The 16129-nt window shown below is 32.3% G+C and overlaps 1 protein-coding gene across 1 annotated transcript; it reads right to left on the reverse strand.

The window, feature by feature from the left end:
- Positions 1 to 5757: 5757 nt before the first annotated feature.
- LOC130442906 (growth arrest and DNA damage-inducible proteins-interacting protein 1) lies at positions 5758 to 15308 on the reverse strand. Its single transcript, XM_056777310.1, has 3 exons — positions 15115 to 15308; positions 13226 to 13656; positions 5758 to 8310 (listed from the first exon to the last, which is right to left on the reverse strand). The coding sequence occupies exons 1-3, from the start codon at positions 15236 to 15238 to the stop codon at positions 8056 to 8058; spliced, it is 810 nt and encodes a 269-aa protein (XP_056633288.1). The 5' UTR covers positions 15239 to 15308; the 3' UTR covers positions 5758 to 8055.
- Positions 15309 to 16129: the final 821 nt, after the last annotated feature.

Here is a 16129-nt window from a genome sequence, read left to right on the forward strand (position 1 = left end):
ATTTTTTCCTAATAATGCCCAAAATTTCTATCGTTTCGGCACATCTACAGCTATACAGACAGACGGTCAGACAAAAAGCTAGTACCTAATAGCGTATTTTAAACACGTTTATATTAGCTTCACCTGCATGTGGGTTTGAGAGCTTGTTTATTTGTAACTCTCATTTGTAGCTTATTAATGTTAGTATGTCCACACTTTAAATGCGTTCGTGAGCCAACCGGGCTAAAGCGTCAACCTCCGGATTCGCCAGTCGTAGGTTTAATTTCGTTCACACAAAAAAAACCTCAAACTAAAAGTGTAAAATATTTTTTTTCAAATAAACTTAAAAAAATAATGAATGGAAAATGATGGTTATAATTTGGTGTGTTGTTATATTATAAATGTGTTATTCTATAAATTGTTGCATCCACGTTTAAAAATTAGCAAATATAGTAAATAATGTATGGGTTGACCACCGACTGCACATATTCATATCTGCATATTCTTTTAGATTATGAATTAAATTTAATTTAGTTTAGAACACTGCTCAAATACATATATTTATTTTTGACATGAACACACTTTTTAATAAATGTTTCTAGCTGTAGCTAAAAAATCCCTTATGTGGTAATGTCACCAAGAGGTTGAATTAATACTAAAGTCGTGGCTCAGAAGCGCACTAGATTGTGCGATATTTACTTTTATTTTTTTCTAATTTTACTAAACATTAATAAATAATACTGGGTATTTTAATTTCTCATTTTAAGGTAGCAGGAAATGGTAGGCAAATGTGGGTGGTCCGTTAATTCACCATATCGAAATAATAGGGGGTCTTCAACCACCAGTATAATTGAGTGTTCAAATAACGAATTTTCGGAGCAGGCCCTGCCACTTGAGGGCCAATTTAGGCCCGGTTTGGCCGACTGTTGGGTAAACGGTACGGGATACGGAATAGTTCCCCGTAGTACCTAGCCGGTATGGCCCCGGGGAACAAACAGTGGTCAGTGGGCCATTATTTGCCCAACATATTTTGTTTGCTTTCTATATAAATAAAGTTTAATTTTTTTGACTTATGTCAAAAGGCGCGAAATAACTGTTTTTACATTTTTTTCAAAATTAAGCATTGTAAGTTTTATGAATGACTCTATCATAACTTTATATATGAAAGTCATAGGCACAATGCAAATTAAAGTATTTGATAAAAAACCTACGCGTTTTATAAAAACCTGGTCAAACGGGATTCTGAGAGATAAGTCGACATAACATGTGTGGGAGACAACGTATCTCATTTTGCCTGGTTATTTTGAGGCATTTTACAACTTTCCTGTTATTTCCTAATCACAATTAGGAATAAGAAAAGACTCATTAACCACTACTACATTTCTAAAATTGACCAAATATGAAAGTGCATAGATATCTAATCAAATTTTGACCATAATGTAAAACATACATCAAAAAATAAACTGAATATAATTAAATTCTCAACATAAAGTAAAAATTGCAAAGGCAAAGTATCTATGTATTTATTACAGCATGTCAAGTATCTATGTATTTATTACAGCATGTCAAGTATCTATGTATTTATTACTGCATGTCAAGCTTCTATGGCATTTATAGGAACATAAACTCTTAAAGCACATTTATTTGAATTGCACTGTTTATTGTCAGCTCTACACGAACATTTCTGAAAACTTGACCACCGAATTTTGAATGAATAGCAACTGTCTGTCTACTTTGTAATGTCTACGACTTCTACTATTAAATGTTGAGAATCGAGAAAACCCCAATCGACATTGGGAACTGCCAGAGAAACATACGATCATATATCAATATGTTTAAACTTCTTGTTAGATGTCTGTAACTTTTTCCAGCTGCCCTTTTCTGACCAACAAAACTCTTTCAGTTTTAAAAAAAAAGCCATGAGCAGCAGAGCTCCATCACGAAAGTCGAATTTTTCGTCGTATCAAGAATTTAACTAATACACAAACAAATCTTTCCATAAAATGAACTTCTTGGAAATGATATCAATTCTCAATCTTATTTCTTTATATGGAAAATTTGCTATTCCTCAATAACTTTTCATTTCACAAGTTAACTCTCTCTCTCTCGAATGAAAATAATTCAATAGACCCGGTAGTCTCGCACCCTCTTGTTAATTCCAATTGACAACAAAGAAAAAATTGTCATAATGACAAGAAATTTCGAAAATGGGAAGTAAAAAAAATCACCCTAGCAACGATCATACTCGTATTATTCATTAAATAGGAGGCGGTCCAGCTCAACAATTACAACGATCAAAATGATTTCAGGCGTTTTATGCTAGAAGAACTGAAGAAGAAAACTTTGAACTTGAGAAAGTCAATTCTTCAACATCACCCCTACTTGCATGCGAAGTTCGAACCCTCTAGTTAAACTTTTTCTGGCCAAAAAATAAGAAAATATAACAAAAATGACCATTGAATGGAGAGGGGTGGAGATGAAAAGTTTCGACCTTAGACAGGAAATCATCTCGTAACTAATTGAACCTACATGAGAAATTTCATTTTTCAGTCGCGTTTTGTTTGACCTGCAGAGGTGAGCAAAGGTCAAAAACCACATTTTTGCACTGCGACCCCTCGAAATATTCATTTGTTTTCAACCAAACTCTAATAACATCATTCCGCCGCCAAAAAAGCCATATATGCTAATTTTGAACCAAATCGGACCCATAGCAATAACAGATATATATATATATATATATATATATATATATATATATATATATATATATATATATATATATATATATATGTATATATGTTACCAGCAATGTGTATAATCCAGTATTGTATACAATACCTAGGCAATGTATAGAATACCTAAAACGGGCAGGTAAAGTATGAAATAGAATTTATTTTACACTTTAGCTAGGTATTCTATACAATGCCAAACTTGCACCAGGTAATGTAACACTCGAACGCAATTGTGGTTATTACAAACAAATAAGTACGGTAAGAACCCTGACACCCTTCCTAGAGGCGCCATTTCAAGCATTAATGGAAGTGAATCGGTTTAGCATGACCGTTCACTCGCGAGTGTACGCCGCACGCGGGTATCCTTTGCAAATAAAATTAAATCCTTTGACAAGAGACGGCACGGCGCCAAGGCGGCGCGATCAAAGTAAGTTCGTTTAGATAATGTCGGTACACCCGAACACAATTGTGTTTAATAAAACAAAATACGAATAAAAATTATCGGGACACACAAGCTAGGTGCAAAGATAATTTTAATAAAAAATATGCGAAAGTAGGTAAATTCAAAGTAAAATTACACCACAATTCTTCATCACTCGAACTATCAGAGTTACTACCACCCGTATTTTTAATAAGAGAGCCATTATCACGCTCTGAATCCAAAACAAAATATTTAGGTACTTATTTTCTTCAGTAATTGCGTGAACTACGTATACTTATGTTCCACATAAATGTGGAATTACCTTTTTTATTAATACTTTCTTTTAGTTTGACTTACGGCTGGAGCGTCTGTAGGTTGCTACGGAGGTAAGTACATAGGTGTAATTTATCCAGAATCTTATCAAATGTCGGATTTTTTGAGGATAAATTCAATTCGTAGTACAACAGTTCACAAACACAATCTTTCACTACGGAGGCGCTTCGATATAAAACTGTCAATTTCACTTTCGGGTGTACGCCGCACGCGGTAGCCTTTGTAAATAAAATTAAATCCTTTGACAAAAGGCGGCGCGGGCACGGCGGGCGGGCGGCGGTCAGGTCAAAGGAGCCGCCGCTTGAGAAAAAGGATACCGCGGGCGGCCGGTCAGGTCAAAGGAGCCGCCGCTTGAGAAAAAGGATACCGCGAGCGGGCGGCCTTTCAGGTCAAAGGAGCCGCCGCCGCCGCTTGAGAAAAAGGATACCGCGACACTATTTAAGCAAACAGCCGGATTTCTCCATTTCATTTCGCGACGTGCGATGATACTGTTAACACGTGTATTGAGCTATTTGTGTCATAGTTATTATTTTTGCTAATTTTCGTCAAGTAGGAAAGTAATTTAATTTATTAAAAAATGGCCGCCGAACGACGAATAGCTGAGATGAAAGAAAGATTTTATTCACAATTACAAATAAAAAGAGAAGCAGCAAATACAAAAAATCGCACGTTTATTGAAAAAAATCGTTATGAACAATTGATAGAAGAAATAAAAAATGCAAAAACGGCTGAAAAAAGGCTTCTCTGGATTACTGGTTATTGAAGTATTATGATGTTATAACTGTTGGTCAGAAAGATAAGTTGATTTTTCCTGTGGATGCTACTACAAATAACAATATTATATACTACGTTGCTGATACTGAATTATTTCAAATACTTCACGACGCACATCAAAGTATCGGCCATGGAGGACGAGACAGAATGCTGAAGGAGCTTTCTTCAAGATATAAGAATATAACTCGCCACGATGTTGAACTATTTTTGCAACTTTGCGAACCCTGCCAGCAAAAACAAAAAGGAATAAAAAAAGGGATTGTCGTGAAGCCCATACTTTCAACAGAATTTAATTCTCGCTGTCAAGTAGATTTGATAGACTATCAATCTCATCCAGACCGGGATTATAAATTCATAATGGTCTATCAGGATCATCTCATAAAGTTTGTCATATTAAGAGCCCTGAAAACAAAGTGCGCTGAGGAAGTAGCGTACAATTTACCGGATATTTTTACACTGATTGGTGCACCAGCCATCTTACAATCGGACAACGGTCGAGAATTCGCAAACTGAAACAGCTGACACTCAACCTCTACAGACACCAGATCAACAAAACGCTGCACTCGATAGTTTTAACATCGGTAAGGAAGCTTCAAATGTCCAAAGTGCGCATGATGAACACATGGCTATCCCAAATACTAAGAATGTTGTTGAGCCTACGAATGTCGAAAATCTTCCTTGTGAGGTAAATGATCAAGCGTTACATGATCCGAATTTGGTATCAGTACGAGAGGAGTCATTGAGTTGTGCACTTATATGCTGTGTTTGTTCCGAGGAGACAACAGGTGGTCATTCGTGCAGAATGTGCAATAGGCCTATTCATACTATTTGTACTGCTCCGGAAGAAAATATTGCAGAAGGTTTTGGATCCAAAGTTGTTTGTCCTTTATGCGCAAAAAACGCCTTTTCTATGGAAAACCGCATCAGAGCCGAAGAGAATTTGATAGTACAAGCTCAGAAAATGCTTAAAACTTCTGAAAAAAAATTCCCTCCCGTATCGTTGGGTACCACTGTACGCATTCCTGTTCCAGAAGTCGATAGAGGTCGTGGTGATGCTCGCAATATACTGGCTGTAGTATTACACAAAACTGATGACGATCTATATCAACTAGGCACAAAGCAAGGCGTTGTCAAGACATTGTATTCAAGAATCAGAAATTACTGCAAGAAGAAGACGTCCCCAATCTGGAAACGACACTCCATACAGTTGCGACTTTTCAATCTACGGGGACAGGACAGGGCTTTGTGAAATGTAGCTGCAAAAAAACTGTTACTCTAAAAAGTGTTCCTGTGTCAAAAGTAAGGCTCTGTGCTCTTCAAAGTGCCATAATAATTTGTCGTGTAAGAATAAATAAAACCTACTTTTACTTAAAATTGTGAATGCCTATTAGACCTACTTTTTGTTATAAAGAGAATTGTTTTGTTTGTGAAGTTCAATTACAAAATTACTTATATTATGTTAAAAGATACTTGTAATGTTATGTTACAAACAAAAAGAATTTTAAGTTTCCTGTTATTTTTTTGTGATTTTAAAGTTGATAATAAAGTTTATTTCAAGTAAATACAACATGTTTTATTTGTCCGCTATTTGATATGTAAGTCTGTTAAGATTTATTGATATTAACCGGCTTACCTAACATTAGTTTAGTCTTAAGATTTATTTATTTTACACATTACTGGTGAACCAGCAGGTATTCTATACAATCCCTAGGAATTGTATACAATACCTAGGTAAAGTATGAAATGGACAATGATATTCATGATATTTCATACATTGCCTGGACGCCCCAGGGATTGTATACATTACCTAGGGATTGTATACAATACCTGAATTATACACATTGCCGGTAACATATATAAACTACAGACATTCGAAAAACCATCATAATCGTGTTCAGGAAGTCTCAAAACATGAGTTAAATGATGTGCCCCCCATTTTTCTTCTAGTCATGCCTACCGTAATAGTCTAATTTTTCCTTGAAAAATTCGACTAAAAAGCACATATAACTTCAGATAGAGGGTTGTTTTCAACCTGCCACAATGCAACACACTGCAGTATCACTTGACGTCGCGCTTATTTTATCTGCGTTTCTATCAGATATTCTTCTTCTGCATTAAGCGGACTGCTTCTAATTTCTTAATGTGGCTTAGAATCGTTTTCGCTTGTTTCCTTATTTCCTTCTGTTTGTTCGTGAACTATTTTTTCAAGATCCTCTTCGCTACGAAGCTCTTCTATTAGAGAGTCGAGATTAGTCCGAAAAATTTTTACCAGTTCTAATGCTGCTTCTGAAGCGCGTTTTATCTGTAAGGGGCGCAGAATCAAAAATATGGTAGCTTGGTCTTGATAATTGAGATGCCATTTATAATTTCCATCGGGGGCAAATTGATAATCCATCGAGACCTATAATATTAAAATCTTTAGAAAGAAAAGGGCATACGACTAATCCCTTACGTGGTTGTTTCATTTTGAGATTGCACACCATTTTATCTCGTCCATCATGTCCTATAGATTTATGACTACTAAAAAAATATTGTTCCGTTGGTATTATATAAATTGTAGGTTAATCAACTGTTTCGTCTTAGCACTAGATGTTCAATGTTTTACCAACGAGAGTATATCATATTTTTTCATGGAATGATACTGTTTATTGCTTCTTTTAATGCTTTTTGATTCAGTTAATTTACTGCTGTTCATTTCTTCGATTACTTCGTTAACTCGAGCAGGAGTCCAAGGTTTCTTGATTGGATCGTTTTTTCTTCTTTCCCTGTAAAATTTTTTGTTGAAGAGCACTTTTGCTTCTAAGTGAACTGTATCGTTTGTTACTTCTATATCATCGCAATAATCATCCATGTTTCATTAATGTACACCTGACAAACTTTAAAACAATTGTACTTTTTTGAGGTTTTGTTATTGTTGACGTGCAATTGTGAAATTACCGCGTTCGGGTGTTTTGACTAACTCATATTTGGCAAATTGTAAAATGTATGACACTAAGTAGGCCGAATTAGATACATATATTGCAAATCGTGTTTTGCCGGCGTTTTACAAGGATCACGTTTTGTCGTTTTGTAAAATGCCTTTTATCAAATGCCAGAATTTGCATTGCATCTATAACATGAATAACACATATTGAAGGAAAAGTATATTGGATAATGTTTGCTACTCACTTTTGAAAGGTTATAGTAATTAATAATTATCTAATTTTCACTCTTCTAAACGTTTGAATTATGTAATTATCGCTAGGCATCTTCTGAATTGAGCTTCGTAATGCACGCAGCTGATTAACCTGGCAAAGTCGAAAATTAATGTACATAATGTTATTTTGACTGTATATCTGTTTCATTCTGAAAACAACTGAAAAGTAGGAAATAATACTTTGGAACGATTGCATGTTTCACATCTTTATTGAAATTTATTTGAGAAATTCTGCTCTTCCATCACAAACTCTTCGATTCTACACAACTCATTTTATGAGGTATATAATTTAGAGCAGTAAAAATATAGAAATTAATGTGTTGAGAGACATTAAAAGTTTGCTCTACTCTGGACGTTAGAATTTTCAGGAAAATATTTTTATTAATCAAAAGCATATGATTTTGTTGTGCAGTTCAAACCTGAATTATTGAATACTCTGTAAAATAAAAACAAGAGAATTAATTTAGTCAAAATAGACAGAATTATAAAAGGAAAATTTATTCCCCATTCTCTAGTCAATCATTTTTACAACAATATAAATATTTTAAATTAATCAATAGATGATCAAACTAAATATTTTTAAAGTAACCAATATTTTATATATATATATATTTGTGTATCTATTCTTTCTCTGGTACAATTTTTTCAACATTTGTAGTTTCTTTGTCATCTACTGAAACACTTTTATCAGTTTCATAAGTTTTCAAAACCTGGTTCATCATCTTTGCTTCTTTTTGTTTCCTTTTCTCCGCTTTCATTGCTTTTTTCTGTTCTTTTTCTTTCTTTTCCAACATTTCTTTAAATTTGTCATCTTTCGGATCAACAGCATATCCAAAATGTCTTTTAACTTCTTCAACGAGTCTTTCTTTCCTTTCCTGAAATCAATTATTAATTGAAATTCCTGTCAATAGTTCATTTGATTAGCTTCAATATATTATTAAATGGAAAGAAAACCAAACTACCTATATTCTCAAGCAAAATTAGAGCTTAATTTAAATTAAAACCTCATATTTTTTTTAATTTGAACCACATTTAGAACAAATGAATCTAAGAGATAGCTAATATAAATTGTAGGACGGATTTCATAAAGCTTGTGTCAAGTCAGGGGTCCTCCGTGATTGTATGTGGCTAGTAGCTATTAATTACACTAGGCAACAAAAAATTTATTTTTTCCTCATGGAGAAGATTATGTGATTCGTAATTCTTATAGAACAAATAAAGAAGAAATGTGAAAAAAAATTAATATCACGTTTTTGTGAGAATTACATTTATTGTTTTGAAAAATCTTAAGTATTTATCCAATTGAAAACAAACAGTATTTGCTAGCATTGCTGTTTATCATTTCCACTGGTAGCGCTTTCAATTGAAGCGATATCTTGATGAAAGCGCCTCCATGTTCTTCCCTTAAAGCGCCTATACTTTATTTATTTATAATCTGCATTGGGAATGTTTTTATGAGATTAGAATATTGGGGCAATCTGTAGTTACCCAAAAAAATTTCATTATGTTTTGAAATTTAAAAGCAGTTCCACCTTTGTCAATGGCTGTTACAAAATTGTTGATTAGCCCTAATTTGAGGTGTAAAGGTGGTAATATTATATTATTAGGGTTAACTAAAGGTTTATTTTTCACATTGTTTTGCAAAAGAGCGTAAACAGTTTTTGGCAGCCATATTGCTATTTCATAATGTTCATTTCTCTCTCGGCTGTTTCACTCTCATAAAAACATTATTTCGTGTAGCTAGTTTGTAGTCCACACAGATGTACTATTGGTGTTTGCTGTATTCTATCTGTTCTAACACTAGTTTTATATGTTTCTTTTGAAAAAGCTCCTTAACCTAAAGGTCGTGATGGCGATGGAAATTTATTTTCATTATGAAGCAGTACAGCCTTTAAGAAATCAATGAAGGGTCTCCATTCCTCCGACCTATGTTCATAACCCAGTTTTGACATCAAGCCCTCAATGTCATCACAGTAAACTAAGTTATTCTCTTTAGAGTAGAAATCAGCATATGAACTGTGACGTTCCAATTCCACTGTTTCAGTCTTGAACTTAACACACCAGCTTGTTCTTTGGTATATACAAATGTCTTATGAGATCATTAAGTTCCAATTGATTAATTAAATGGGGTGCTTCAGAACTGTAATTTATATTTCAATTTCTTCGTTTTCAGAACTGCTTGAACTTTCTTCAACACCATAAACTGGAGAAGGCAAAGAAACTTCTTCAGAATACGAGATTGTTTTTGTTACAGAAAACACCTCCGCGTATTTTACCATATGCTTCGATTTCCTCGAAAAGTCTTTGATATTTGTCAAACAAATTGTTGCGCCATATAACTAGTTTAACTAAGTTGGAATTTTTGGAATCGTCGGTGATATTCATACTGAACGTACTGCATTACCACTACACCAACACTCATAATTACACTGTCTGACGCACTTTTTGATAACCAAGTTATCGTCTTTAGAGACTGAACGTAAACTGTTTGGTGTAGTAGTATTGAAAACAGTGTCTTCACTGTTCAGCACTGGTTTACCAAAAGGCATTACTGAATATTGTCCATTAAACCAACGGGTCAAATTTCTGTTACATGAGATATAGCAGATGTGTGTGACCCAATATTTATCCTGGTTGCGAATAACCCGGTTAAAATATGCACTAGCACACCTAAATTAAAGGTATAATAGCCTTTTTGTTGGCTTTTAGGTGTATATTCTCCGCAAATATACCAAAATAAGTGTAGAATTGCATTTTACACGATGCAGCTGTCTAACTACCACGGTGACTTCGCGAAAATAATTGATGCTAACTCTGAGCTACTTATAGAATTAAACGAAAAACAATTCCATTTAAAAAAAACATTGAAACGATTTTAGACACATGAATGATAAAAACTGATATTTTTCTGTTAACTTTTGTGGCGCTACAATCACAATTTTTGTTTATAGGCTCCCTATTGAGGAACAATAGTTAAAGAAAATTTGGAAAAATTTTGGGGCTCAAAACGAACATTGCGCGTCAGCGCTTAAAGGTAATCTTTATGCATTTGCATTTTTTTGCGTTATAAAAAATACGTAGATCACAATTTTTGCTTCATTGTTTTCTAATTAGGTGAAATTTGTGATAGTTAAATAATTTTTTTAATTTTTTGTTTTTCGTTTCTGAATCGTGGAATATATACAAAATCACATGTTTAAAAATTTTTTATCCATTTAATCTTAAATTTTTGGTAGTAAATACATGTAGCCTATTATAATATCCTTATATATCACTTCTATTGACATTTTTTCGAAAAGTTTTGTGTAAAAAAATATTCGTGGTAGAAATCCGTGGATAACATAACACTGGAAAAGTTTTAACAAAACAATTAATGATAATTCACCCAGCAAATATCTTACTAAAGCAATCACACACAACAATTGGAATTTTCATATATTAAAAAAATTGGAAATGTCAGTGCGAAATATGTCTCGAAGTAATATTTTTTTTAATATAAAAATTTGAACAATAGAATGAATATATGCAATTTATTATACAGGTGAAAGAGTTTAACAATTGAATTTACTTAAAGACAAAACATATAAAATATTAAAATGTCTTTATGGTACCAACCTCGTATATTATAATTTTCTATCCTATTTCTTTAAATAGGTATTCAGGAAACTTAGTTGATTATTTACACTTCAGATAAACGGAAGATTATTGGCGTGAAGCAAAAATACTTTCACAAATCTACATTGAAAGAAATGACAATAAACTACTTTCACCTTTATGTATATTTACTTGCGAGGTTCTCGGAGGTTAGTTGAATTCCAAACAAGTTTAACAATTTTTTATACCTATTGGCTGTTTTTCTTTAGTTGAAAATATTTTATTCTGGTAGTATTGTTTATTTAATGATAATTTGGATTATTTATTATCTTTATGAACATAAAGCTTGTAATAATAATCAGAGTAATTGCAATCTCAAGTGAATAATTACAATATTGTAAAGTTGGTAAGTTGATAATTTTACTAAAAAGTCATGTTCGACAAATGATCCTAGCCACCGTTTTTCAGTGATTACGATTTAAGCATCACATTCTATACACTATATCCAGAATGTATCTGTACCATTTGTAATTGATTGGTAATTAGGAACCTCATCTATCAAGAATGGGAAACCTAATAATGTAACAATGTGAACTATACCTAGGTAATAGAACACAAAACAATGAAACCTACATAAAAAGAATTATGAGAAATTTCTGACTGTCACGTCAATTAAAAGATGATGTGGTAAACAAGAATGCTACCTTGTTTGGGTTGCTACTGGAGCCACTGGTGGCTTCAACATATAATCTTCGATTAAAAATGTTTTTTTACAAATATACAATTGTCTTGAAGGGATATTTTGTATTTTGGAAATTTATATCTTTTTTTCAACACAAAACGGAACTGTACAATGCATCTTTGGTATATTCTTCACTTGTACCATTACCTTAGTAGGAAAAATTTATATCTAAATTATTTTCTCGCACTCGGGATAAAGAATTTTGACTGCTGTACTTTGCCAGTTACGCCAACTTGTGAGTATGAAAATGTTAGCGCCCTCGGAGACTAGTAATAATAGGACACATTGCACGGTTTGACTTACCTAGAGCCCGGATCTCAATCACATTGAATTTTTGTGGAAAGAGCTTAATAGTAATGTCCGTAATTGTGGTCCATACTCTCGAGAAGAAATGTGGAATGCTTTATGCGAAAGTTGGAACAATATGTCCCGACACTATCAACAAATTGATTGCCCGTATGTCCAAACTTGTGAAAAACGTCATAGAATGTAAAAGAGCATGGACTGTTAGTATTTCTTTACACTTTTCAAGTATATTGATTACCAAAAATTGTGATATTGGATGATTTAACAGTTCAATTAAACACATAATATTTTATTGGAATTTTATTTAATTTTCCTACTTTAATTAAGGTGGTCTTAAACTTTTGGTCTGCATTGTATATGCATCTTGTTATGAGATTTAAATAAGGATAAACAATAATGAAGATATTAATTGACTTCTTTGAATATCCCAGTATCTATCTTAATTCCATCACAAAGTCAACTCATTTTTTTTCTTATAAACAATCCATTGTGACTTAATTCATGACATTTGTGTACAGAAAATATTATTTGAAAATTCAGCACTTAGATTCATTTGAAATCATATTTGCAGAAAAGATCTTATAACAATTAAGAAACAGACCATCCTAATACAAAACCTTAACAAATTAAACATGTTGAAGTTTAAAAATAAAGTTTTTAAAATTCAAAGATACCTTTAAAAAATGTATTATGAAAAGGTGAATCTTTATCAAATTATTGTTAATTAATATGTTCTGTTTTTTATTATGAATTTAAAATATTTATATGTCTATAATATGCTGCATAGACACTATGCACTACTGCTTATTTTAGAGTATCTATCAACATTACTTAGAGCCATACTTGAGACTCACTTTTATATTGATATATAGAAAGATTATTTTGAAAATTGTCACAAAGTTTGGTAATAAAACCAAAATTCAAACCAAAATACAGCAATATAAGTACAGAAGCTATATCAGAAAAATGTTGAAAATAACAAATATAGAAAATATCTGATAGGGCAGCATTGAAAAGATGTTTTAATTTTTATCAAATATCATAATCAAAACCAAGAAAAGCAAAAAAGGATAGTACCTCATGCAGGAATTTAAGATTGTAAAGGTTAAAAACTTATAATTTATGCTGAAAGCAAAATGATCTATTACCTTAGCACTTTTTGCTTCCGCTTCTTTTTTGGCGATTCTATCAAACAAGTCTTGTTTCCAATATTCTAACTTTTCCATCTTTTTAACAATTTCTCGTTGTCTGGCTGCAACATTTTCCTCTTTAGCTTTTCTCAATTTCTTTGCTTGCATTATCATGTCTGGTATTGTAGATGGATATTTAAGTTTCTCATATTCTTTTGCATCATCTAATTCTTCTTTTATAGGCCAACATAAAGAAGGATTAATTCCAGAAGCTTCACCATATCGTCCATAAGTTCTTCTAAGATATTTTAGACTACCATGGTGAAAGAACTTAGGCTCAGGGTAAGGATTTTTATTTAATAATATATTTCTGTCTTGCTCTCTAAGACGAGATTTATTTCTACTTTGTTCAATTTTTTCCTCACGCAATTTTGCTTCTTCACTTATGTCTATAAATAAAAAAAAATCAAGAATTGAAATTATATTAAAAATGGTTAATTTTTGATAATTAGCTTAAAAAGGCATATTAGCTCCACTTAGTAGACTTGATATTGCTGTTCTGGAAGAACAATGATGTAAATGCAAATATGTGTTAAATAGAAATAAATTCAGAAAACGATATGAAAAATCAAGAATAATCAAAACAAACAATGGAGTAAGACACGATTGCATATTAATTTTACTGTTATACACAATAATCCTCAATGATGCTATATAACAAATAAAGATCAGTCTAAAAAGCTATAATGTAGGCAATGGAGACAAAGTTACACTAACAGAAATATGCTAAGATGATTAGATTCCCATTTTTGTAGAGGAAGAAATATCACCAAATCAAAATTTTAAATTACTCAAAAAAAAATCAAAAAATTCAGTATGAACATAAACATAGATAAAACTAATACATTGATCATAAGCACAAAAACAAAGACAAACGACATCAAAATAGGAAATAGAATAAATAGAACACTTCAAACAGCTCAGTTCAATGGTAGTATGAGACGCAAAATTAGAGAAAGAAATAACAGAAAGGATAGCAAACAATGCAATAAAAACATCTTTTCTAGGCAACAATGAAATAACCAAGGAAATAGAAGAACAAATTTATAAAAGAGTTGTTATACCCATACTAAAGTATGGTTCTGAAACATGGACAATGACAGAAAGACATAGGGAAAAGATACAAAAGAAGGAGATTCCTCCAGTAAATTGAGAATATGCAAATAAATATTAAAGGCAAAACCTGTAGAGCAATATATAGAAGAAAATCAACTAAGACAGTTGGGACATAAAGATGAGTGAGAAAAGAATTACAAAAAGAATATAAGAAGCCAGAACAGTAAGATCTAGAAGCAGAGGAAGACCAAGAATGGGCAAAAAATTTTTAGAAGAACTACTTGATGAAAAAAAAACTCAACCAAACATCTTACACACCGCCACAAGGAAAGATAGACATAATTAAGTATAAAAAATGCATCCCATGACCGCCACAGGGTACTTGTGCATTGTAGTCTGAATAACAACTATTTTTACCTTCCTCAATGAAACATAAAACAACTTCACATAACTCAAATACACTCAAAAGGAACATAATAATAGTTGTGTTTCATGCCACAATTATTGATATGTTATTTCTGAAAAAACCTGGATTGACCCCACTTGATTGAAACAACATGCCTTAGATAAAATAGCTTTTCAAGTTCTTCTGTTCTATTTATCCAGAGGCGAAATTTTCATGAAATCACTGAAAGAACTAACAAGGAACAACTTACGGAGAAACAATAGATATTAAATGTACAATTTATTATGATTATTATATCAATAACTTTTGAGAAAGATTTAAACATTCCTGTCTAGAAAGAATAATTATAATCATAAATTTCCTTAATTCGATTAGGGTTACTTACAATCACTTGTACTTAGAGTGGATTCTTTTTCTAACTTTTCAAGATTAATTTGAGTACTACGATAACGAACGTTACATATCTTTTGTTGCTTCAAATAACTATTTATAATTCTTTTCGAAATCATTTTTTTCTTTCTAAAATTTCACACAAATAAAGAAACATAACCTAAAAATTTAGAATCTTCTTTTCGTAATGAAGCATGCGTATGTGAAACAATGTTTTATCCAGGGAACTTTTAAAGTAAAATAGTGAAATCAAATATTTGTAGACAAATTTGATGGTTAATTGTAATCAACAAGTTAATTTAATCTTATTGTATAAAAATTATTTTTTCTTTATTCTTTTTTGCATTTTAACGAGGCTAAATAGGTTTTTAAAGGGGAGATTATCTTCTTCCCCTAAAAATATATCTATATGATTACCCAGTTACCGAATATTCTAGGTTCGTTCCAACCCATCAAAAAACTATGACTATTGTACGCAATATAGGTTACGTCCTCCGACCGGGCAGTTACCATTATACGAACGATTCTGTTTGGTGTTCTAACCATCTTAAGTATCGTTTTTCATCCGTTTCCGGGACGGCCTTTCCAATACTTGGTTCATAGCAAGTACTGTTAAAAGAACCGTGCATAACCGGATATTGCGTAGAAAATATCTATAAACGCTACCAATAACGGTCCAAATTAGCAGGTTTGAACAAACCTTTCTATAAACGTTTTGGAACTAATCTAAAGAATATTATATGGCCTCGGAATTGCTATAACATTAGTAATTTATAAGAGGGAACGAGAAGTTTTCAGAATAATTTAAAAGAACATCAAAATTTTAAGTGTACAGTTAACGACCTGGATTTCTGTAAAATCCTTCGTGTTTGTTCAGCGTTGGATTAAGAAGTAGATTAGAAGTGGAGCCTGAGATTGAAATTGACCCACTTGAGGAAATAAATCAAAATCTTGTTTCATAAACTATATAAAATTTTTATTTAAAAAACTTGCTTCTCGAATTAGTTGTG

The sequence above is a fragment of the Diorhabda sublineata genome, chromosome 4 (genome assembly GCF_026230105.1).
Source record: "Diorhabda sublineata isolate icDioSubl1.1 chromosome 4, icDioSubl1.1, whole genome shotgun sequence".
Taxonomy (NCBI): domain Eukaryota; kingdom Metazoa; phylum Arthropoda; class Insecta; order Coleoptera; family Chrysomelidae; genus Diorhabda; species Diorhabda sublineata.